Source organism: Symphodus melops, assembly GCF_947650265.1.
Source record: "Symphodus melops genome assembly, chromosome: 1".
Lineage (NCBI taxonomy): Eukaryota > Metazoa > Chordata > Actinopteri > Labriformes > Labridae > Symphodus > Symphodus melops.
In genome coordinates, this window is record NC_136691.1 from 54554156 (window position 1) to 54577444 (window position 23289).

Here is a 23289-nt window from a genome sequence, read left to right on the forward strand (position 1 = left end):
AGTACAAGACAAATTTAAATTAAAATTAATAAAAAAATAAAAAAATCATCTTCCTTAATTCATTTTAAAACATTTAAATAACAAAAAAAAGTATTTACGGTGTCACCTGCATTCTTGATCTATGATTGTGCAGGTTAAAACAGAAAATGCAAGATAAACTAAAAACTCATACTATTATATATATATATATATATATATATATATATATATATATATATATATATATATATAATTAAGCTTTTTTTCTCTCTTTTATTTAACAATAAACTCTAAGTTTACCTAATTCAACTGGACTTAGATGTTTATGACCTCTCATCCTTGAATTTCCCTCGGGATCAATAAAGTATCTATCTATCTATCCATCTATCTATCATCCTCCGACAGGCGTCTTAAGGATGCTAATATGATTAAGTGCTCATCTAATGTCGGCAAACAAAAACAAAACACTTTGTTTAAAAAAAACATTCCCCGTATTTATTTGTTTTTAAAAAGTGCAATTACGCCGTGCGTCACAATCAATCAAACATCTTCACTTTAAAGTCCACGATCACAGATGAAACGACGACAGGTTCTGATCAGCTTGTTCTGAATCGGACTTTATTGAAGCCTTGCTCCGTCTTGAAATGTTAAACCCTCAAGAGGCCACACAGACATTCATTCAAAACTGAGAACAAAAATAAAAACAACTATTGAAGTAAAAATCACAAGATCAAAACAAAGACTGATCATCAGACGGCTGCGTCTTCAGTAGGTCGTGTTTCTGATGGTGATCTTTTGAGGCGCCTCGATCTTGTAATCGCTCACACCTGAGGGAGAAACCAACATTTTATTTTTTTTAAACGGGTAAAAAATTAAAGCGACAGATAAAATACACAACAATAACAATGTGGTGGCTTTCTGATATCTCCAGTATTATTTTCTGCTTCCGGTACGAGAGAGTAGAGACCTTTAAATCCTGAGACTAGAGTCAGTGTACGCACGCCCACGCTACGTGTGTGTGTGTGTGTGTGTGTGTGTGTGTGTGTGTGTGTCCTCACCCTGAGTGAGAGCTGTGCCATCAGACGAGAGGTTCCAGTATCGGCGGTCGCTCTGTCTCGCCTGCTCTCCGTTCACAGCGCTCAAGAACGGTCCCCACAGGCTGCTCTCTTTCTCAAACCTGCAAAACAGCAACAGACCTTTAAAAAAAAAAAAAATTTAAATTTTATTTTAGAATCAGATCCAACTTTTCTGTTTCAAGAAAGGCCGGAAAATCTGCCCCCTGTCATGTTTGTTGTTTAATGTTGGTGTGTATAGCGGCTCATTGTCAGACACTGCTTCCTGTTTTGGACAAAAAAAAAACAAAGAGACCTTCGTGGTCGGATGAAGATTAAACAAAAAAATAAAATAAAGTCAACAAACAAGTATGAACTCACGTGAAGCCAACGTTTTTCAGCACGAGCAGCTCGAGGGCCTCCAACAGTGACCCCCCCTTCGGCACGTCCACGGAGTAAAGGGCCGCCGCCCCGCTGGACGCCACCACCTCCACCTCCACCGTCACTTTGGTCCCACTCGGTAAAACCACCACGGGATCTAAAGGTTCCAGCAGCAGAGTGTCTGCAGGGAGGAGATTATAGAAGAGAGAATTAGAGCTCCCCCTGCTGGCTGGCTGGCTGCAGTACGGGTCTTAAACTCGGCGTCCTCTTTGTCAACAGAGGGGACAAACTATGAAATCAGAATACACGACAAATAAATAGTTGATGAACCTGGAGTCTGTCCGGACTCCAGGTGGGGGACACATTCACTGGCAAAGGATTTCTTGGGAGGCTGGATTTGAACCCAGGCCTCCATCCTCAAGGACTACAGACTCTGTTCGATGGGTCAGGGAGCTAACCACTAGGCCACAAGCACCCCCTTTAAAAGGACGTTTTTGGCAATACATGTATGTTTGCAACTTAGACTTGGATCTTTAATTGAAACTCTGGACATTCATCTTCTTCTTCTTTTAAGGTTTATTTTGGGGTTTTTTGAGCTTGTAAATGTCTCTGTAGTGGGATCAATAAAGGTTGATCTTATCATAAAAAAAAAACGCTCCACCAACCGTCCTCATCCAGGCACTGCTTGCTCTTCACACTCAGGTAGGACGTGTGGTGCAGAGCGGGCAGGATCTGAGACACGGCCATGGGGTTCTGGTATTTGTTGCCTCTGGCGTCCGTCCTCATGGCCTCCATGGAGGGAGCACACTCCGACACTTGGCCGCCCATCGCCAATAAAGCCTGGAACACATGAAATACGTTATTAGCAAGTCCGGTTTGATGACACAAAACGAAACAAGAGGAGCAAAAAAAAAAAAAAAAAAAAAAGATCTGAACTTGAATTGCGAGGCCGGTGCTGAACTCGTTGCCGATGTGGCCGTCCGGCCGACGAGCCGCCAACAGCTTCTGCTTGATCGTAAGGAGAGACGAGTCGAGCTCAGCGGCGCTTATCACATGGGAACCAGAATCCTTCACGCACTGGAGAGCCATCCCCGCCATGGCGTAGGTATCTACAGAGAGAGAAGGCCCATTTCAGCAACGAGGAGCTGCACACGGGAAATCAAAAACATCCTGACAAAGAGACGCGTTAAAGTTCCTCCAGAAACACTTTTTCACATTTTGGTTGAAATGTGTCTTTAGGTCCCGACAGAAATTAATAACTCACGTGCTCTGAAACAGGAACAAAATCCTTCATCTGTATCAAAGTTCGACCCGTGTCTGCCACGAGGCACCAATCTGACGAACCAATCACACGCCTCCCTGCACCTTAACATGCACCAGCTCACACTCAAAGAGTTTACTGACCGCTGAATGAGACGACATGGTTTCTACACAAATATACATTTAAAAAATGTTTTTATGAAGCACATTAAGGACAGTCGTCAGTGTCGTATCCTTTCGATAATATCACACCTTATCACACCTTATTATTATATAATAAAAGAGGAGAGAGTTTGTTTACTACTCTGGACTGAAGATATGCATCTTCCTTGTTTTGATATTGTCTGTGGTGTTGTTTGATTCTCTCTAAAAACTCTGAAAATAAAATAAATGTGTTTAATTTTTTTTCATTACCTAACTTGTTGTTCTCAGTGAGTATATGTGGAAGGCCATGCGGGGCATCACAATAAAATCAGGCATAAAGGGTTAATCCACCAGTATATGTTATGTTTTGGTGTGAAAGCCTGAATATATCTGTATCAGAAATTAAGAGTTGGACAATATCAGGATATTAAATATCAGCAGAAAAGTCAATATAGATTTTTTTTTTTTTTGCACATAAAAAAAAAAATTGTCCATGAATAATATTTCATATGAAAATGTTTCGCCCCTTGATTAATACTGCACATTTAATGTTATTACACCATACATAATATTCAGCTGAAGTTTTTAAAGGAGAAATTCGTCACACTTTAAAGGATCAGGGACGGTGTGGCGGTCATCGTGCAAAGCGGGGGTCAGAGTTCACTCACCGGTGCTCTCAGAGTCTCCGTGTCTGAAGTGCTCATGTGCCGCCGCCTTGATGAGTTTGTTGCTGACATGGTTGTTGACCCTGACGCCGGCTGCACAGAGAGCGAGCACGCCCAGAGAGTACTGGTAATAGTTGGTCAAAGGGCGGTGGCTGACTGCGTAAAGATGAGAGGAGGACAGATTCTGTGAAGACTCGACTTTAAAACTTGATTCTCTCCGACGTCAATATCGATTTCTTGCTTGGATAGAAACAGTCAAAAAAAAGATTTTCTCAAATCTCCTTTGGGCTTAAATGTAGTGATACAGTCACGTTTCAGGTTTCTAAAAGAGGACAGCTGTTATAAAAGAAAACTAACCGAGCCTTTGCAGGTCACATAAACACTTTAACATCTAAAACTATCACATATTGATTTCATTTGTTCATCCAACCGCCCAAAACAATACACCTGGATTTAGATTTCAGCCACATTAAACTTCAGGATTCATCGTGACTCGCAGGTCTGAAAAGGACGGTGAACATTTTTTACGACGCCTCCCGTCCTCCAAAAGGACAAAAAAAAACAACTTACAGGCGATGTGCTCTTTCTCTAACTCCATCTGCTTCTTCAGGTGAGTCAGCAGCTTCTCGCTCTCCTCGCCGACGGTGAAGGTGATCGTGTTGAGGTCGTAGCAAGACGCCTTCAAAGCCAGAGCGTACAGCGCCAAGAGGCCCGTCACTGGCCGGCTGTTCGAGAGAGAGCTGAGATAAAGACACAAGACATTCAGGGTGAAGTGAGAACACGGTGTGAAAAATCAAATGTGTTCATTTCTCATAAAAAGGGGGCCGTAGGTTTGAGTCAGAGGAGCTGTACTTTTGAAGGTCATTGTGCAGATGAGTTTTCAGCTTGTTCAGGTGCTCGTTCTCTTTGGCCAGGTTGTGGGAGTTGGAAAGCCGTAAAGCCAGGTGCACACTGGGATTAGGGAGTCCCTCCTGTCCCTCCAGAGACCGAAGCAGATTCTTACTGAGCGTCAGGAGCAGCTCATTGTTGGATCCTTCAGTATCTGATTTAAAATCATTTAAAAACACATACATAACTGATTATTTAAGCACATCCATAAAAAAAAAAAAAAAAGTGTTGCATTAGCGTCCTCTTGCTGACATCCACGTGAACTTTAGAAGCGTTGCAAAACCACAACTGCAGCTTCAGCAGTCACGAAAAACAGGAAACCAAAGACTGAGGAGACACATGTCGTTATGGCTCTCTTATATGTTTCACCCTCATTGATGAAAACCAAAGATGTGCCAATATCTGATATTACACAACTTCTGTCAATATGAAGGCTTCAGAAATTCATGAATTGCAAAATCTGTGAAAGTCCAAACCAGATCTAACAGATTTAGTCAGATCAGGTTTGTAGTGATGGGGGATATTTGTAAGTAGCTTATTCAAAATATACTTACCACATGGTTTAGCACTGGTAAAAGCCAACAGGCCTGTGATTATGATAAAAGACAGCATGCTGGATGACCTGCTGGGCAACACAAACAGAGGAAATAAATCGCCCCAGTTGGTATCAAAGCTTTTTTAACAAAGCAAAATGTCTCAAATGAAACATATTTATAAAAATGTCATAAATGTGACTCTAGTTGACCATATAGATGAAAACAGACAGCCTATAATCGTTGTTAACGTTTTGAAAGCTATCAGCAGTTGTAAGTATGCTGGTAAGTTTGTAAAGTTTGCTGTTAAAAACGGACTTACTTTTTCAGAGAGTTGACTTCACTGTGAAGAAACAGAGCTGAGTGAGGAGGTCGCAGCCACAGACAACAGCTTCTTGTGTTTCTCTGTCACATGACTTTTTTTTTGGTGCGATAACAAAACGATGAAAAAGCAAAACGGTCCCTTTAAACATCAGCTGTTGAACGGAGACATAACAGGAAGTTGGAGGAATTCATCTTGTCTGCTACTTGTACTCTTTGGTGTCATGAGACGCATTCACTTGCTCTTTAGATGCTCTGAATTTCCAGCATATTGCTTTTAACGGAGGATGTGTTGCAGATTTTTAAATTGTCAGCATAGATTACATGTTGTGCTTTATCTCCTATAAGCCACACGTATTACTCAATGTGAACTGCAACTAAAAGTTAACACCTAATAAAACAATTTACAGCCTGCATATGAACATACAAGCAACAATCGGTACGCAATATGTTAAGTCACAGAAACGTTTGTCTTGCATTTATCTTTTCCAAATTCAGCAACACTGTAATTCAAGAGCCAAGATTGAGTGGCATCGACTTTAGAGGGTGCTTGAATGAACTTCATTAACTGCAATTTAACTTTTCCATTGTTTTTTTGCTAGCTCTTGAATGGCTCTTAGCCGTTAGTTGCTCGAACCTAAACAGAACTACACATATTTGTAAAATGTTGTGTCTTCAGCTTGTGTTGACCGTAAGCCCATCCTGTTAACACACCAAAAATATCACGAACATTTATTATATATATATATTTCAACATTTCGCCGAGCTTATCGCCTCTACAGAAGGCTTTTTTTAACGAACCGTTGGTCAATTATCAACTCCATTTCCCACAATGCACCGCATGCAAACATACGTTCTCGAACGCTCGCGACTTTTCCTGGAGCTCCTGACTTTTTTTTTGGAGAATAGCTGGCTAACTTAAGCTGAGCCCATCCTTCATTTAAAGCAGTCCACTCCGCAGGGGAACACTTCTTATTTTAGAGACTGTTAATGCTTTAAAGTGTAGTTTCGTGAAGTTAGCGCTAATGCTGAAAGTGTAACTCATCGGAGGGGATATTTACGAGTGAACAGCGAGCAACAATAATAATAACAACAACAGCACGAAGGGGGCAGGGCAGCTGCACAGGTCGGTCTGTAATTTAAAGCTTGTGTGTTACAGGTCAACTTACGCAAAGTTTTTATTCAGCACAAGGATAAAGATGTTTGTGTGTGTTTTTTCCCCATAATAACACAACAATGGTTTTGTAGCTAGCTAGCTCGCTCGCTTGCAGCTGCCCTCCTCGTTGCATGAACATATCAACAACTTCTCCTCACGTCATGTAAGGAAGGTTGCGAGCATCACTTTTTTTTTTACCAGCTCACTGATCGGTGTCAGTGTGTGTACATGTACATGTAGTCGTGGTGATCCTTCCTTCCCTCCCTCATAAAGCCATTCATTCACTGGACCAAAAACATGCATCACTCTGCTCCCTCAAGCGCCGCCGAGCTGGGCTTTCTGCCGGCCATGTATTCATTCTCAGGCCCAACGAGCCTGCCCGAGTTCGACCTGGGACCTCCGAGCACGTCGGGCCTCCTGCAGAGAGCACCGCGGTCCAACAGGTGCGCAGCTGGGGGTGGGTAGAAGTGGGGTTGTCATGGAAACAGACACGTTACGACACGTTACTAGTATGTGCAATATATTTATCTGTATTAGTTTCACACATAGCTTTTGTTTCAACATCTATTCATATCTGCACCTTATTTAGTAAATACATTATTTATGTAAATACTTGATGCTGCTTTTTTTTAATTTTCTGCCCTACAACGAGAACATGCAACGAAATCTCGTTCTCATCTAATACTTGTTTTAACACCACAGAGACAACACGTGCAAGTTATTCAGATAAATCGTGCACGAAGATGCAAAAACTTCACGGTTAATTTTTAACCTTGTCTGAAAAGCTGGATGTCTGTTTCCCCTCTTTCTGTAGCTGGGAGACCAGATGCCTCAGGAAGCACCGGAGGAGAAGTGATGATGAGTAAGTGAGAGAAAAAAGAAGAGAGAGAATCCTACATTTTATATGCATGTAGTGTGAATCACGTGATGGATGTTTATTGTTCACCCAGGGGATGCAGTGCGAAGAGGAGGCGTTTAATGTTCGAGGCAGAATCGGACATTTCAGAGAACTCGCTCACCGGCAATCAGCTCGACTGGCCCGCAGCACCCGGCCCGGCTCTCCCACAGCCGTGCACAGAACCTCTGAAAGGAACTCTGTCTCAGCCCCCGACGTCGCCGCAGTCCGACTCTGCGCTGGCCCGACCTGAGACGGAGAATTCCTGCATGGAGGTCGAGGCCGCTCAGAGGAAACTTCGGGAGATAGAAGACAGGTACACGACGTTTAAGCTGTGCAAGATGGAAAAATCCAGTTTGGATCAGAGAGCGCTCGACCAAAATCCTCCATCCACTGAAATCTGATTGAAAGGTTAAAAAACTGCAGGAAGAATAGAAATGCAAACCTTACCAGCTGTAGGACATCCTGCGTTGTGCAGGAAGTCGCTGCAGTACCTACTCTCGATTCGATCCAATTAAAAAAATAAATGCACAAGGTGCCGGTAGGATGGGGAGGGGCTATCGAACGCATGGATTCAGAAAGAGTCGAGGTCAAAGTTTAACAAACGCAAAGACGAGAATATTTAAATGGACAACATAATTCATGTTCACATTTTAAATTATTTCTTTGCAAATTTTCCACGTTGGATGATCGGGAACTAGTTCATCCAAACTCGAAACGTGCGGAGAGAGAATGAAAGAGTCCTCTGAGGATCTGAGAGAGCCGGCAGCTTTTTCCCTTAAACATGAAGACGATACAAAAATCACGTCGCTCAATAATCCCCCTCGTGAGCCTCCGAATGTTCAGAGGTGCTGATACCGTGTGTGTTTCGGGTCGAGCCGGGGTCATGTGTGGACATTGTGAAATGCTGTGATCTTGATGTGTCGTAGAATAACTCTGGAGGACGACGATGAGGACGAAGACCTGGATGTGGAGCCGGCCCCCAGGAGGCCGATGCTGGTCCTCTCCGACAGTCTGAAGGAAGGCCTGCAGCGTGGCATCAGCGACATCCTGCCGCACACGGTCGCCCAGTCTGTGTAGGTTCTCTTTGATCTGTCCTGCTCTGTCCTCCACAAACAGCCCCACAGTCCTCAAACTAAGCTGTTGGCAGTATTTTGAGTTTGTGTCCTTTTTCTCTTCCTGAATATGTAAATGACTGTAACCAATGAAAAACAAGGATTTTTAAGCAGCATTATGTCACCTATCAGGGCGACCACTCGTAAAAACAAGTTACCAGACATCTCGCTGGTCTAGTTGGCGTTTTAAAAAGTCTGAACTTCGTCAGTGTGTGTGTGAATGTTTGCACATCCATTAAGAGCCTGAAGGTTAGACCGATTTCCCGTTCCCGAAGGTCGCGGGGTCGTTCCTGAATCGAGGCTCCTGATAACCTGCTCAGACCGTCTTGTAATGTGAGTCGTTAAAAGATTAACGTCGAAACGTCCGAGAGCTGCTCAGAGGACAACAGGACGACGGGATTGATTATCAAACATGTCGGATGTTTAGGATTGAAGTCATGAAAGGGGTCTGCTGGAGGTCGTGCAAGGTCGCGAAATCAGACCTCCGGCTTTCGCCGAAGAGCAGAAAATGTCTTCTCCCTGATTTAGCAGCTGTCACTTCTAACATCTATTTCTCATGTTTTCCTCACACTCTTTTTTTTTTTTTTTTTTTTTTTTTTTCCAGGAGCCATTCCTGCATGGAGTTGGTGTTGTGGCGGCCGCTCGACGATCCCTTTTCTCGAAAGCGAAAAGTCTCCTTGCCAAAGCCGCGTAAACAGCAGACAGCGAACGCCACGCCTCTACCGACGCCGTGTCCGTCCCCCACCCCTCACTGCTCGGCGTCCAGCCCGCCTGCAGCAGACACGCACGCCGCCGTCTACAGCTTTCCTGCGGTCCAGTCGGGAGAGGAGGACATGGAAATGTGAAAAAAAAAAAAAAAAAGTGCACAACGACTTGAATCTCGCCCGAAAAGGAAAAAAAAAAAGACTGGAAGAAGAAACTTGAAGTTTGATCAGTTTGGCTTCACATGAACGTTGAGAGCTGTTTTCACGGTTTGTATTTCGCTTCGCAGTTTGGTGTTGTGAGTTGAATTCATGCAACTATACGCAAGATGATTTTAAATCGCCAGTTTTATACACTTAAAATCTCCCGAGGTGACCCGTAGCGAGAGCGCCTTATTTAAAACAGCTTCACGTAACGTTAGCATGAAGCGCCGCCCTGGCTAATGCCTGAGTTTGTACATAGTTTTTTTAAAAGCCTGGCCGACGAACAGACTGACGTGTTGTAAATATCGTGTGTTTAAACATCAGAGGAGAGAGAAATGAATTCTGTACAGTTTGTATGTTCAGCGTCGGAGCCTCTCGGTGTTTTTAAAACCTGACTTCCTGCTTGTTGCGTCAGAAAATCTTCCCGCGGCGCGTGGCGATGACGTCGACCGCGCGAGCCTCGAGGAGTTTGCCAAGAAGTCACGGAAAAGCACCTTCTGTTTTTTTGAGCGCGTGTGCGATTTGATTGTATTTTCATATTTACATCGCCAGAATGGGAACCAGCCATAGAGTATTATTATTATTATGTTTTTATATATATAAATATAAACTCTTATTGTCTCTGGAGGTTTGAGTTTAGAGTAATCGTTTTGTTGTCGTTATAATAATTACATTCAGTGCATAAGGAAGAGCCACAGATTAAACACATAACTGTACATTAGTGGAAGAAAACATCCAGACGAGTTGTATTCAGTGATATTTTTTTTTTATTTGACACAAACAATGATTAACTGTCTCTTTTTAAGGTCGATTAAAGACAATCAATTGCCTTGACTGAGGATGGTTTTTATTTATGAGCTCAGCACTTTAGATCGATGCTTTTCAACTGGTGGGTCGCCCAAAAAAACAAGTTGCAAAAAGTCTTAAGATGCATTTTTAAAAAACATCTTTTTCCTTTTTTTTTTTTTTTGTTTCGTCACATTTTCTTCCATCTGAAGTCTTAAAATCGTCAGTTTCTCATTTTCATTTCAATGTGGGTCATGATTTCTCGTCTCCTGAAATACATCCAGGACTTTACATATTGTGTAATATAACAATACAGTTACACTGATGATTATATGAGGGAACTCTTTACGAGGTTTTTTTTGATGATCATGATCTCCTCGCTCAGCTCGCTGTGACCTTGAGCCATAAAATCTGAGAGGAATGTGAACTCGATGGCCAAATCTTCAGATGTGTCGTTTGTCACCGTGACCTGCTTATCTCTCAGCACAGTGAATGATTTATTCATGTGGCCACAAATATAAAAAAAGAAACTGCTTTAAGGGCAGGTTTGGAGAACACACACACACACACACACACACACTGAGGTTTCAGGTCCTTAGCTTGAGAGGCTCTGAATCCCAGAGACGTCTTGAGTGATCTGTAAAAGGAGACGTCAGTCGATGGAGTTACTGAATGAAGAAAAGCACAAATGAAATGAAATTAATTTAACTTCTACTAAACACTGACGGTGGGTTTCATGACGACAGAGTGAGAACAGGTCTGAACATCAACATGTCTTTGTTTTGATATTTTGATCCTTACAGCACGGGGAGAACGCAGCGTTTCTTCTCATTTCTTTAAAAGTTCGCGTGTTTGAAACGTTCGTCCTCAATAATCCTGAATAAATCAGCTGTGAGTGATTGGTGTTCTTCCTTTTGGATCCTGTCTGCAACAAGGAGTCTCTGTGATCTGAATCTGTGGAGAGTCAGCCGAGGAGCCGATTGTCCTTTAAATCCCGTCGACTCAACGACGTGGTTTTTAACTAATTTGACTTTTCATACAAGAATCGTACATGAGGCTCTTTACGGACAGCGAGAAGATCAGGGACGCTGTTTTTCAAAATTAAAGACTGTGGCAGGTATTCCAGCTTTTACAAAGAGGCAGGAAGACGATTTGTGACGTCACTGATTTGACACCTGAGACTTCAGTGGATGTGCATGCAGGAGGTCTCCACACATCACTTTAAAATCCTCTCCGCACATTAACTAGATATTAAAGTCGAGAAAAAGCTTTTACTTTGAAATGTATTTTGCAAAGTGAAAATCTTTGCTGGTGAATTTTGAACTCTTTGAGATCTAAAACCTGAGTAGAGATAAGTCATCGTGCTCTGTTTGGACTGACAGAGGGAGAGGTTCATAATAAACGATGGACTCACTGTTGTCAGATGGGACCCTGACAGATCTAAGGGGGTCGTATCGGAGGACTTGGGGGTGGAGGTGTAGGCCTGGTTCTCTACGCGGAGCTGCTTCACTCTGCTCTGGAGGTAACGCAGCAGCTTGAATGAAGCCACGTCTGAGGAGGAGGCGGCGACGTCCTGACGGGGGAAGAAGACGCAGAGAACGACATGAAGTGAGTTACTTCATTTCCCCCGAAACATTTACGTCGTGCACGAGGCCTCACGTCTTTGTCCGGATTCTTAGGTTTCCTCGGAGTCTCCGCCTGAGGCTTTGATGTTTTTCTGGAAAAAAAAACAACAAAAAAAACTGCTTTTAAAAAGGTTGTCAGCTGTGAATAATCAACATCGCTGCATAAAGGAGGGAGTACAGTTAAAGGCAGGATTGGCCATTTTGGAAAAACTAGCATAAGCCACGCCCTCATAAGCCACGCCCCCCCTCACTCACTCACGCTCCAGAAGCGCTTGCATCGTGTAGAAACTACGCCGCCTCGCGTCTCAGTCAGCGGTAAAGTACAAACTTGAGCTCGAGCACGCTAAGAGGTGGAGAACGAGCAGGGAAGACAGCGAGGCGTGTGATTGGTCGAAAAGCTTACAACTGCTACAGATGCAGGATTTCTTTGATTCCTTTTTCCAACCCTGCCTTTAGTACAGTTAATGTTTAAACTATATAAAATGAGTTGGGGTGAGATCGTGCTCCTACGAGGACAGACAGCTGGTTAGTGGTCTAATGTGGTCTAATCTTCATGGACCAGTTACCTGCCCGTTAACAACGCTATCTTGCACCTGTGGGAGAGAAACTGGGAGTTAAAACAACCCGATAACAAAGCTCGGCTTCTGGATCCTTCAAAAAGTCCAACGATGATCATTCGCTCACCTCTCCAGCTCAGACGTCATCTCCTCCTCCAGCTTGCACGCCAGGCGAGCGGCGGTCTGCTCCTTCCACTGAGCCATGCTCCTCTGAAGCTGTCTGAGCTCCACCTCTTTGGCCTTCAGCTGTTTGCGTAGAGAAGCTGCCGCTCCTCCTCCTCCTCCTCCTCCTCCTCCCTCGTCGCACATGTGAGCCACGTTCAGACGGCTCAACTCCTCGACGTGCTCCTGCAGACACAAGGAAACTAAACACGCGGTTGCTTTCTTTGTCGGGGACGCTACACGTGTGTGTGTCGGTTCAAACCTGAATGAGACGCTCCTTCAGTGAATCCACGGCCTGCTGTCTCTCCCTCCTCAGCTGCTGCCTCTGGATGCTCAACTCTCGCTCCTGAGACAAACACAACGTAAAGCACACGCGTTCAGGTGTTCACCTCTTGTGCAGTGTGGACCTAATCATAGCCATACCTTGGCCTTCCTCAGCTCCTCCGTGGTTTCTTTCTGCGCCTCCAGCTGCTGCTTCAGATGGCCAACGAAGTGCCTCAAACGCTCCCTCAGCATTCGCAGGTTTGTGAACGCGTCGGCTACCGTCGAGCTGCGCGAGAGGGATTAAAAAAAAGTAGTCTTCAAACACGCTTTAATAATCTGATTGTGTGCACACGAGAGCAGGAAATCAAACCTGCGGGTTATTTGCACCGAGCTTTGTTTGGCGCCGCTCGGCTCCAACAGCAGGAGGAGGTGTCGGCACTCGGCCGTGAGCTCCTGAGCACAGCGCTGATCCAGCTCGGCTGTGATTTCATGATGGCCGCTCTCCCTCTCTTTAAGCGTCCGCCGGAGCCCGTCAGCCTCCTCCTCTGCCAGCTCGAGCTGCCGCGCTGCCCGCCGGCTCTCCTGTGACCACACAGCACAGCGTGTCAGCTTTTTTTCCCCCCCCCACAAAATCGAACCCTCTTCGCTCTGCGTTGTCGTCTCGCACCTCTGCCATCTGTTCCTGCATCTTCTGCAGCTCCGCCTGGTGCTCCTCTTTCAGCGACTTGCAAATCACAGCCAGCAAAGACTCGTGCTCTCTCCGCTGCACGCTGCCTTCGCTCTCCAACTCCTGCACCCTCTGTCGGGTCCAAAGAAAAGAAAGGGTGATTTAGGAGTGTGATGTCACATGTTGCGTCCGCGTGTGTGTGTGTGTGTGTGACCTTACTGTTTTGAGCTCGAGCACTTTACGCTGAAGAGTCAAAGTTTTACTCCTCTCTCGCTGCGTCGCGCTCGCCGTCCGCTCTCTGCTCTGCTCCTCCAGGAGCTCACAGTGCGCTTCCCAAGCTTCCACCTTTTCCGCCTCCCACTTCCTCCTCGCCTCCTTCACGGCCTCGTGCACCTGAAACGGGGGGAGCGCGTCATCAGTCAATCCTGTCAAAAAACAATCCGGGCTGTGGATTATCTCCCGAGCACCTTTCCCAGGGCTTCCACGTGATTCTCCTCTTCCCGGATTCTCGCCTCCTCCTCCTTCTGCTGCAGAGACGCCCTCAGCTTCCTCACCTCCTCTTCTCTCAGCTGCAAGAGGAAGAGCACATCTTAACACCTCAGTCCTGTGGCCTGTATGTATATATATATATATATATATATATATATATAAACATGTTTCAGTGGAAGTGACTGACCTGGATCGTACTCTTCAAGGACTCGACGTGCCGTGTGAGAGAGGCGGCCTCTTCTTTCAACGAGTTCGTCTTCTCTGCTTCTCTCTGCTCGTTGACCTGACGACACGGCGAAAATCACATTTTGGATCAGCTGCACATGAGCCACAGACACATTCTGCATTTCCCCGTTTACCTAGCATTGCCTCGCAGGCCACGGGGAAGTACTCACTGTCGTTCTGTGGACTTGCTCCTGCGCCGCTCGCCGTGCGTTGGCGTGCAGAGTTTGAAAGCGTTGCAGCTCCCCCTTCAGTCCATCTCTGTCCGCTTTCAGGAGCTCGTGCTGCTCCTTTAAATCCAGCAGCTGCAGCTCCCTCTGAGCCAGCATCTTCTCCAGCGTTCCCACTCTGATCCGGACTTCTCCCGCTTCACCCTGCCAGCACCGAGACAAACCGGGATCAACGGAGGGAACAGTCAACGAACGAGCAGAACGTCAATACTCGACGACTTGGTGTTAACGTAGGGTTGTTGTTGTTTGCCACCTCCGTCTGATTCTTCCTCTGCATCTGTTTCTCCTCACATGTGCTCCCGCTCCTCAGTAAGGCCTCCGCCTCTGTGACCCTCTGCAGCTGCTCACCAGCCTCCTCCAGCTTCTGCTCCGTGATCAGACACGGACAGATTAGAACACGTCTAGTTCAAGTTAAACAACAACCAGAAAGAGAAAAAGCAAAAACCACTCATGCATCAACGTTACAGCAAATCAACCTTTATTTAACCAGGAATAATCCCGGCGAGATTCAGAATCTCTTTTGCAAGGAGGGTCCGGACCGAGAGAGCAGCACAGCACGTCTGTGCATGCAGGAGTTAAATAGTCTGTGAGCTTTAAAATCTTCCACGCTTCGGACATAATCCAATTTAAGATGACGATGCAATTTATTACAGCAGGTCGAGGGTGCGAATGCTTTGAAGGCCTTTTCCTTAAAAACAGTCCGCGTACGAGGAATCGTACACGTTATCAATCTACCGCGTCTGAGAGTGCAGCTGAGGACGATTTTAAAACGTTCAAAAATGAAGCGAACGAAAACCAACGCTGAAAACACGTCACAGACATGTTCTGAACTGTGAACCGACTGGAATCAAAGAAAACGCACGTCGAGGTTAAAACTGCGTCTGTGCTTTTATTTCTTATTTATCTTTTGTCCTCCAGGCTGCAAAAACACAAAACCAACAAAGGTTCCAGGTGAAGGCAGCGCGATGTGTCGTGGTCTGGCCTGTCACAGAAAACAAGAAAACAAGATTTATGATCTCGAGATAATGAGGAAGATTAATCCAACGATGATGAGAAACCCGAAAAAGACTGAACTCTGAAAAAACTGAACTCGTCTTCATTCTGAAAACACAAGATGAAAAAAAGACGAGATCTCCAGAAAACAACCGGAAAGAACTCATCACGTGTCAATCAAACTCAGAGTGCACACACACACACACACACACACACACACACACACACACACACACACACACACACACACACACACACACCTGTGGAAATCGACCAATCAGAAGGCTGAGGTATAAATAGAGCAGGAAATGAAGCCGGGTCGCTTGGCTGCGTGCGCGCGTGGTTGTGTTCGCCGCTGTCGCACAGGAAGTGATGATTCTTTCGACCAATCAACTGACGGCAGTGTTTAGCTCCACCTTTTTGGGGTCGGCTCGACGTACTCGGAACCCCACGACAAAAGGGCGCCAAGAAGTAGGACGAGACGGGTCGGTTGTTTTCCCGGCTTTAGTCTGTGGAGTCGCCACATAACGTGCGCCGTACCGAGACGGGACGAACTGAAGCGCTTGGTGGAAACGGGGCGACTTCAGCGTGATCGTCCTGCTGAAGGAGTTTGTTTCTGACTGAAGCTTTACGGTTAGTTTTGACTTTTATTTGAGATATATTTTGGTTCTATTGTATTTTTTCTCTTTCTGAAGCTTGTTTTAAATTTGACCTTTTTCCTTTAGTTCCTTTAGATCTCTTTTTAAGCGTTGCTCATGTTCAGTTCTTCTTAAACAACGTCACCACGTTTCAGTTTACATCATGACGTGAGGAAGTTACTTCTTGCATGGACTCCAGCTTCTCTCTCGCGCGCCTCTGCTCGGCAAACAGTTCTGTTTTGGCCGTATGCAGCTGTCTGTCCAGCTCCTCCCTCTCCAACGCCCACGTGACCACATGGGGGCGCTGTTTGAAGGACAGTGGAGACGTTTTACGGTCATAAAATAAAACATGTGAGAGGAGTCGTCTTTAATTGTCTCCTACCTCGACAGGACAGGCTTTCTTCTGTCTCTGCAGCTCCTGCAGCTGGCAGCTACAACATGTGACATATTGCATTATTATTATTATTATTATTATTATTATTATTATTATTATTATTGTTATTATTATTATTATTGTTATTATTATTATTATTGCATCAGTAGAGTACGGGACGATTCTTCATGCTGCACAGGAGTTTGATTTTATACCCGATGGAGTCTTTCTCCGCTCTGCGGTTTCTCAGAACAAACTCCAGCCGTCTCTTCTCCTCGTCCATCTTTGAGGTCTCCACTTTGAGAAGCTTTAATTCCTGCAAGGCATGCTGGGTAACAAAAAAAAAACAGCAACAAACTGGTTGTAGCGTTTGAGACTTTTGCAGACATAAACTGTCAGCTTGTGCAAAACGCTTCACCTTTCGTTTCTGTTGAAGGTCGGCGAGCGCTCGCTCGGCATCTTTCACCCGAGTCGTCCTCAGCTGCAGAGTCTCCTCCTCCTCCCGACATTTCTGAACAAGACACACAAACCGTTTTTAGTGATGTCACACACACACACACACACACACACACACACACAAGGGAGACACATTAAAGGACGATGAACAGAGGAGGCGTATTCTCACATGTCGGAGTGTAAAGAGCCGCTCTTTCATCTTGGCACAATCTGAGCTCCTCCTCCACCGATTCATTTCTTCATCGGTGTCTTTCTCCGCCAAAGAACACGCCACTCTCCTGCAAAATCATTCACAGCGTTTAAGTTGGAGAGTCTCACACACACACACACACACACACACACACACACACACACACAGCTCTGAGACTTCTTTAAACTGGTTGAAGAAAAAAGGAATAGTTCACTCAAAATGCACAACTATGTCGGTGTCTCAGCTTTGACTCTGATGAAACAGTTAACATACAATCCAAGGGGCGCGGGTGGTGCAGTGGTTAGCATGCGCGGCCCGGGTTCAAATCCATCCTGTGGCTCCTTTCCTACATGTCAATCCGTCTCTATCCTATGTCTTCAATAAAAGGCCCCAAAAATAAAGAAAAAACCCCCCAAAATCCCCATCCAATTTAAAAACCTGCTCCCAGTTAATAGGTGAATTAAAATCATTCTTACATGTCCCTGTTTATCATCTACTGGACTTAAAAATAAACCCACTACACCACTGTACACATGTTGTAAAGAAAGTCAGTTGTTACCTGTGAGTTTCTCTTTTATTACGTTGCGCTCTCCGGAGAGACGAACTTCTGTTTCCATCCAAAGAGCTTTGTCCTTTTTAAAAACAAATGATGACGCGTGCAGTTAGAGATGTAAAGATTGAATAGTTATTAAAGGACGACACAGACAGATGTGTCTTTTACCTGAGGAAGGTCGAGGTTCACTGTTTCCCTGCGTGGGTGAGTCAAACTCACTCAGGTCGCTGCTGAAGTCGTCCATGCCTTTGACCGACTGAATGAGAGAGCGCCATCCTGTGGAGAAACATATTCATGATTTGTTTTTGGGTTTTTTTGGTGTTTCTCGCACCTCTATTGTTATTAGCTTACTTGCTAGCTTTTACATTAGCGGCGTCTCTCACCTGGGCGCCTGTGCAGCCTGACCCGCTCTGTGCAGACTGAGTCAAGGTCACTGTCGATGGACACTGTGTCAAAACTCCTCACAGACACACCTGTAAAAAAAACAAAAAAAAGGGGGGTTTTTTTATCTGGGAGGATGAACAAGGCTGTGTTTCAGGGTGTGATTAGTCCGTCTCTCGCTGGGTCTCCTGTCCTGTTTTAAGTAAAACCAGGAAGTAAGAGGAGAACAAGATTCAGGCTCGAGCAATATGGACGCCGCTTCTTCCTGCTATGTATATTTGCAGGTACAAACAATAAGCAGCTCATGTTATAAAGGTTTCAACTAACTGTATAGAAAGATGGACAACACGACAGCTTCCCGAAAGTGAAGCCAGAATGTTTGGTGCGCCCCCTGCTGGCTGGCTGTGAGTAAAACTCATAAGCCCCGCCTTCTCCATGTTAACAGATGAGAAAGGGGTCAAGCTTTAAAACCAGAAAATACACATCACGAGTTGTTTTTTTGTCATAAATGGGGTTCTGTCGTTATTATAGTTTGTTCTTATGCTACTGTTTCAAGTTTAGTCTTAATTGGTTATTTAACGCACAAAAAAAGTGGCAGCTCTGTCGACAGATGTGGCTCCTGCGGCGTACAGGAGGACTGGTGAGAGCTTTGGTGTGACGCGCTCGGTCGGACCCTCGGTGCCTTCCCTACAGGATGGGGCCATCACCATTGATTTTTTATTTATTTATTTTTTGTCTTGCTTTGCTATGTTTTGTCTGCAATGTCGGGATTTTTCTGTTCTGTAATTTTGAAAGGCAAAATTAAAAAAATAAATAAAATTTAAAAAATAATAAAATAAAGAGGGTTTCCTGAATTTAAAACGGGAAAATGTAAAATATTTGTATGGAAAATAAGGTCCCTGTCTGGTTAAATTCTCTGCTCCACAAAAAAACAAAAAAAAAACCCAATTCATTTTTAATTTTCAAGACGCTCTGTAAATGCACCAGAGCTAAAAAAAAAAAAAAAAAAGAATAAAAAAAATCACAAGTAATAATCAACAGAGGAGCATGCAAGTCAAATGCATAAGTTTTCTCTCTATCCTCCATTTGTGTTCACTGCTTGTTTGACATCTCTTTATCTGCTCTGAGTTTGTAAAGGGAACACTTACTGATGTTATCTCCACCACGCCTCTCTTGTGCGTCTGCTCTCTCTTTGCATGACATATTATCTGCACGGCTGTCAGACAGCGTCTCTGACTCCGAGCGGCGAGCCGTCTCTGTGTCAGTGTCACTTCTCTCAGTCAGAGCTGCTGCTCCTCTGTCGACGTTGAGAAAACTTTTCTCGTTCTGCAAAGTGTCACAGTCCGCTCCATCGGCTCTCTCGGGCTCTTCTTCTTCTGCGTCTTGTCGTTGGACATAACTCTCTGGAAAAGCGGGTTCGACCATCTCGTCTCTGAAGCGCGTGATAAAGTCCTCGGTGCAGATGCTGTCTGAAGGAGGCGGGGTCTCTCCTGCCAGGCTCCCGTCGTTACAGGCGTCACCAAGCAGCTTCTCCAGCCTCCATATGACCTGCTCCCTCTGAGACTCCGCCTCTTCCTCGGCTCTTGTTCTTCTGTCTGACTTCAGGTTGGTGTCCTCAGGGGGGACAGGAGGACCTCCCCAGCAGCTCGAGCTCCTCTCTAGGGGGAAGAGCAGAGCGGCAGCGACTCTCATACCAACGAACGATTACCAATAGCCCTTTTCACAACTGCACAAAAACTCTTGAAAAATGTCTCCATATCGTCAAACGACCATATTTTTCACCCAAACTTTATCCGGACCCAAGGTGACGTTTCCACAAGAAAATCCAGATGTGTGAATGAGCTCGTTTCCAAATACGCTCTCCTACATTTATATTTCGAAAACCAGAGTTGCTTAGGGTCAGGAGTCTTGTGACAGAGGACGCCACACGAGTCCCTGCTCAATATTTACATACGCATCCAAAACGGAAAAAAGGAGCAGCAGGGTCCGAGGCCGCCGGGTGACGTTTTTTTTATCCAGCACATATTATCTGACGTAATCACAGACACAACGACTGAGGGGAGAAGGATCCTACAGACAGACGTAAAAAGAGGAAGAAGTCGCTCTATCACATGCACAGGATATAAACGTCATCACCTTCTGTTCTCACCTCGACTTCTCCTGGAAATGTCCGAATAAAGGTCATAAAGGTCAAGGTCAAACATTTGGTTGTATGTGATCGCTCATGAACATTTTCGCTTGTTTTTGTGCACGTTTAAAAAACGACTGTAGATACGAGCAATCCGACCCGAACGCTAAATAAACCTTTTATTCATGTTGTTTTTTTTGTAAACAAACCCCCCCCCCCCCCCCCCGCTGTCACCTCCATTTACGACTCTCAGTGTCCTTGAGAGTCCCCTCAAACACGTATTTACATCAAAAGAAACAAGATGTCTGACAGACGCTTACAAACAAAAGAGCACGTGATGAGAAAAACCCAAACCTGCTCAGAACATAAAGAAAGTGCAGTGATAACGTTAAACGTTACATAAAGACACTTTTCAATCAATCAAAGATTCGGCTTGAATTTCCCTCGGGATCAATAAAGTATCTATCTATCTATCTATCTATCTATCTAAAACAGTTGCAGGTTTTCCTGTAATGAAGCTCATGATGTTACCCGATGTCGTTTCCATCGTCGGAGTTTTTAACAAATCAAGACGAGACATGGGAGGGTCGCTCGTCTGATTTGTACTTCCAAGGCCGGTGTCTTTGCTCAGCGGCTGACTCCACCTGAGAGGAGCTGCACACACAAACAAAAAGTGATTATCTGTGTGTGTGTGTGTGTGTGTGTGCTACGACATTAACAGTATACACAGTACCTGCATCATTGCAATCACAATCCCTGGAAGTTGCACGACGCTTCTGAGACTGGACCTGTTTAAGAAACGACATTCACTGTTCTACAAACGTCACATTCAAAGATGAAAATGGCAGGAAATCTGATGGTCACATGACCTGCAGCTGTCCGAGCTGAGCGTCCAGAGCATCCAGGAGCCGGTCACAGTGGTCCACTTTGAGAGCAGGAGATTCTAGCACCAGGTCACAGCTGTCGTCACGATGAACTGCGAGGAGTCAGACAGACAAAGTAGGACATTAGAGTGAGAGTAAACTCCGGAGAGACAGTATTCATCGATACTGATAATAAACCTCGGACCTGTGTGAAGCAGCGTCTCTTTTGTCTCTCTCTGCACTCTGTCCCCGTCCGTTTCGGTCATTTCCTGAAGCTGGAGACAAATGTGCAGACTCTCAGCAGCACCGTAAAAACACACAACGTCCCTGTTTGTCTACCAGTGGTCAAGTTTGACTGGGCAGTGGGGCAGTCATGGGGGGGGGAGAGGGGGGGGGGGTTATGTTGCACAGTTGTCCAGGAAACCGAGACAATTCAGCTTGTGAGCAAACCAAAGAGACTCCTATTCACTGGGAAGACTATAAATTCCTCTTCCTTTCACACTCCCCAAAATGAACATTAGAAACCAGTCGCTGTTACAGGTCAGTCCACTTTAGACACTGCAACGAAGACTTTTCCTTTATTATAATGTTAAATTAACGATGACTGAAATGCCAAAAAACCGACATTGGGAGTAGCCTACTAAAAACAAGCAAGACAATTTAGTAAAAATGTCCAATTATTAAGTCTGACCATTAAGGTTTTATTATTTTTAAGAAAACAAAGTAATGAAACTATACAAATATGTGTTTAATTTGACCAGGTAACCCTGATTCACACATTCGGTCACCTGTTTCTAGATGATTTTGCTCGTTTATATGAAGACAAAATTAACACGTTTAAACTCCTTATAACTTCCTAAGTCATCATGTTGAACGAAACTCATCACAACTTACTTTTAGAAGACTTTTAATCGATGCTGAAGTTGAGTCTCTGGAGCTGCAGGACAGAGCTGCTGCTGCTGCTGTTGCTGCTGTACAGAGTCCTGATTGACAGGAGCGTCAGCTGGTTGCCGTGGAAACGGCTCAACAGCTCGCGACCGCGACGAACACAGGAGGGAAGGAGACGCGCGCGCGCAGAGCGAGGTGTAATTACAGTGTCAGATAAAAAAGCAAGGAGAGAAATGGCGGCATGCTGGGCCGCTGTTAGTTAAGATATTGTTTTAACTACATCAGGAAGGGAAGTCGTTCCTTTTCAGCAACAGTTTACTTTATGAGTCAAAACGTCACCCGTACAAGGGTCAGGGTTAGTCTTGGTTGGAATCACGGCTAAATACTCCCACCTACTGACATCAATTCAATTCAAAAAACTTTATTTGTCCCTGGGGGGAATTCAGAGGAGCATATATAAAATGAACTAACTGAACAATAACATAATAATAATCTTTCATGTGCAGGCCCTCACTCTCTCCATTAGTGCATGTTGTGTGTGTATTTCAGCCCCTGCGTGGAGTATGTCACAATAATGGAGTAAAAAAAGTTATTTTAATTACTAAATTAATTTCTTTATCAATTTTATCTTCTTCTTACAATGTGCGTCTATTATGTATATTCCTAAAATCAACACGTGTCAGACAAATTAACGTGCATACCAACTATTAGGATAGGACATTAATTTGACTACTAAATAATTATTTTAAGATACTAACTCATTATAATGACTTACAGGATATTTTTTTCCCATCACAGTGGCAGAAATGGTTCTCCATATTTTGTCCTACTAGCCTACAGCAGATAAAAAAGACCTAGAAGAAGAAGTAGAGAGAAAGCAACCCCACTCCGGATTCAAAGTACACACTGTCGACACAGCAGGTCTTATTTTTACAGTCTATGGTCTTGACTGAGTGAAAACGATGCAGTTCTCACGCCCGGCCAGTAGTGGGCAGTAGCTCTCACGCCACTCTCAACATCAAGGCAAACCTCATGTGCGTATACGGACAGTTTTCCATCATCTGATTGAAATACCATCCCATTATAAGGACTTAAAGGATCTTTTTTTTCTCTCCACAATGGCTGAAATGGATTTTCATAAAAATAATATACTCATATTATTTTGAAAAACAAAATACTTTATCGTGCATCCAGTCTTCAACTTTTTAAGTTACGTCAGATAAAGCATCAGCTACTTAAATGGCAGCCTACATATTTTAATCCATCTCACATAAGCTGGTGTAGTTTTGAGTCCTAAAACCAGGAAGTGAGTTAGCATTTTAGCGCTGTGGTTGTAACCTCTTAAAGTCAATGTGGATTTTGAATGTGTTTGTGTTCAGACGCCTGAAATAAGGTCTGTGGTTCACACAAGCTGAAGAGATGTTGATGTTTTGTTAGACGAGATAAACTACGTTACCTAAGACCCCACTTGTGAATTTTAAAGTTTTTACGCGAACTTTAAACGGCGGTTGCTAACGAGTAGCTAACTGA

At 44.5% G+C, this 23289-nt stretch overlaps 3 protein-coding genes and 1 long non-coding RNA gene across 6 annotated transcripts in view; 2 read left to right on the forward strand and 2 right to left on the reverse strand.

The window, feature by feature from the left end:
- The window catches only part of LOC306840968, a 240569-nt gene that overhangs the window by 552 nt on the left and 216728 nt on the right, over positions 1-23289 (forward strand). Inside the window, exon 2 of the long non-coding RNA XR_013781413.1 lies at positions 275-300. This is a non-coding gene — a long non-coding RNA (uncharacterized lncRNA). The remainder of the gene's footprint in view (positions 1-274; positions 301-23289) is intronic.
- Positions 448-5454, reverse strand: tcn2 (transcobalamin II). Of its 2 annotated transcripts, none has more exons than XM_079370296.1 (10): positions 5225-5454; positions 4924-4994; positions 4334-4523; positions 4052-4221; positions 3485-3637; positions 2349-2521; positions 2078-2252; positions 1413-1593; positions 1038-1156; positions 448-806 (listed from the first exon to the last, which is right to left on the reverse strand). In XM_079370296.1, the coding sequence occupies exons 2-10, from the start codon at positions 4979-4981 to the stop codon at positions 745-747; spliced, it is 1281 nt and encodes a 426-aa protein (XP_079226422.1). In that variant the 5' UTR covers positions 4982-4994; positions 5225-5454; the 3' UTR covers positions 448-744. The 2 variants fall into 2 exon arrangements, with proteins under 2 accessions (XP_079226422.1, XP_079226423.1); XM_079370297.1 differs by having other exon boundaries at positions 4924-4991; positions 5225-5453.
- ccdc117 (coiled-coil domain containing 117) lies at positions 5998-10128 on the forward strand. Of its 2 annotated transcripts, none has more exons than XM_079370406.1 (6): positions 5998-6349; positions 6653-6822; positions 7194-7241; positions 7330-7590; positions 8204-8350; positions 8994-10128. In XM_079370406.1, the coding sequence occupies exons 2-6, from the start codon at positions 6677-6679 to the stop codon at positions 9232-9234; spliced, it is 843 nt and encodes a 280-aa protein (XP_079226532.1). In that variant the 5' UTR covers positions 5998-6349; positions 6653-6676; the 3' UTR covers positions 9235-10128. The 2 variants fall into 2 exon arrangements, with proteins under 2 accessions (XP_079226532.1, XP_079226531.1); XM_079370405.1 differs by having other exon boundaries at positions 5999-6542.
- LOC306840955 (uncharacterized protein) lies at positions 10454-22192 on the reverse strand. The gene is made up of 28 exons (XM_079370545.1): positions 21766-22192; positions 21077-21146; positions 20878-20984; positions 20742-20796; positions 20540-20662; positions 19029-19538; positions 17883-17972; positions 17668-17775; positions 17506-17578; positions 16926-17034; positions 16719-16811; positions 16516-16628; positions 16310-16358; positions 16109-16231; positions 14550-14660; positions 14240-14440; positions 14032-14127; positions 13823-13924; positions 13575-13748; positions 13356-13487; positions 13059-13270; positions 12848-12974; positions 12687-12770; positions 12390-12610; positions 12272-12298; positions 11740-11797; positions 11495-11653; positions 10454-10717 (listed from the first exon to the last, which is right to left on the reverse strand). The coding sequence occupies exons 2-28, from the start codon at positions 21135-21137 to the stop codon at positions 10676-10678; spliced, it is 3360 nt and encodes a 1119-aa protein (XP_079226671.1). The 5' UTR covers positions 21138-21146; positions 21766-22192; the 3' UTR covers positions 10454-10675.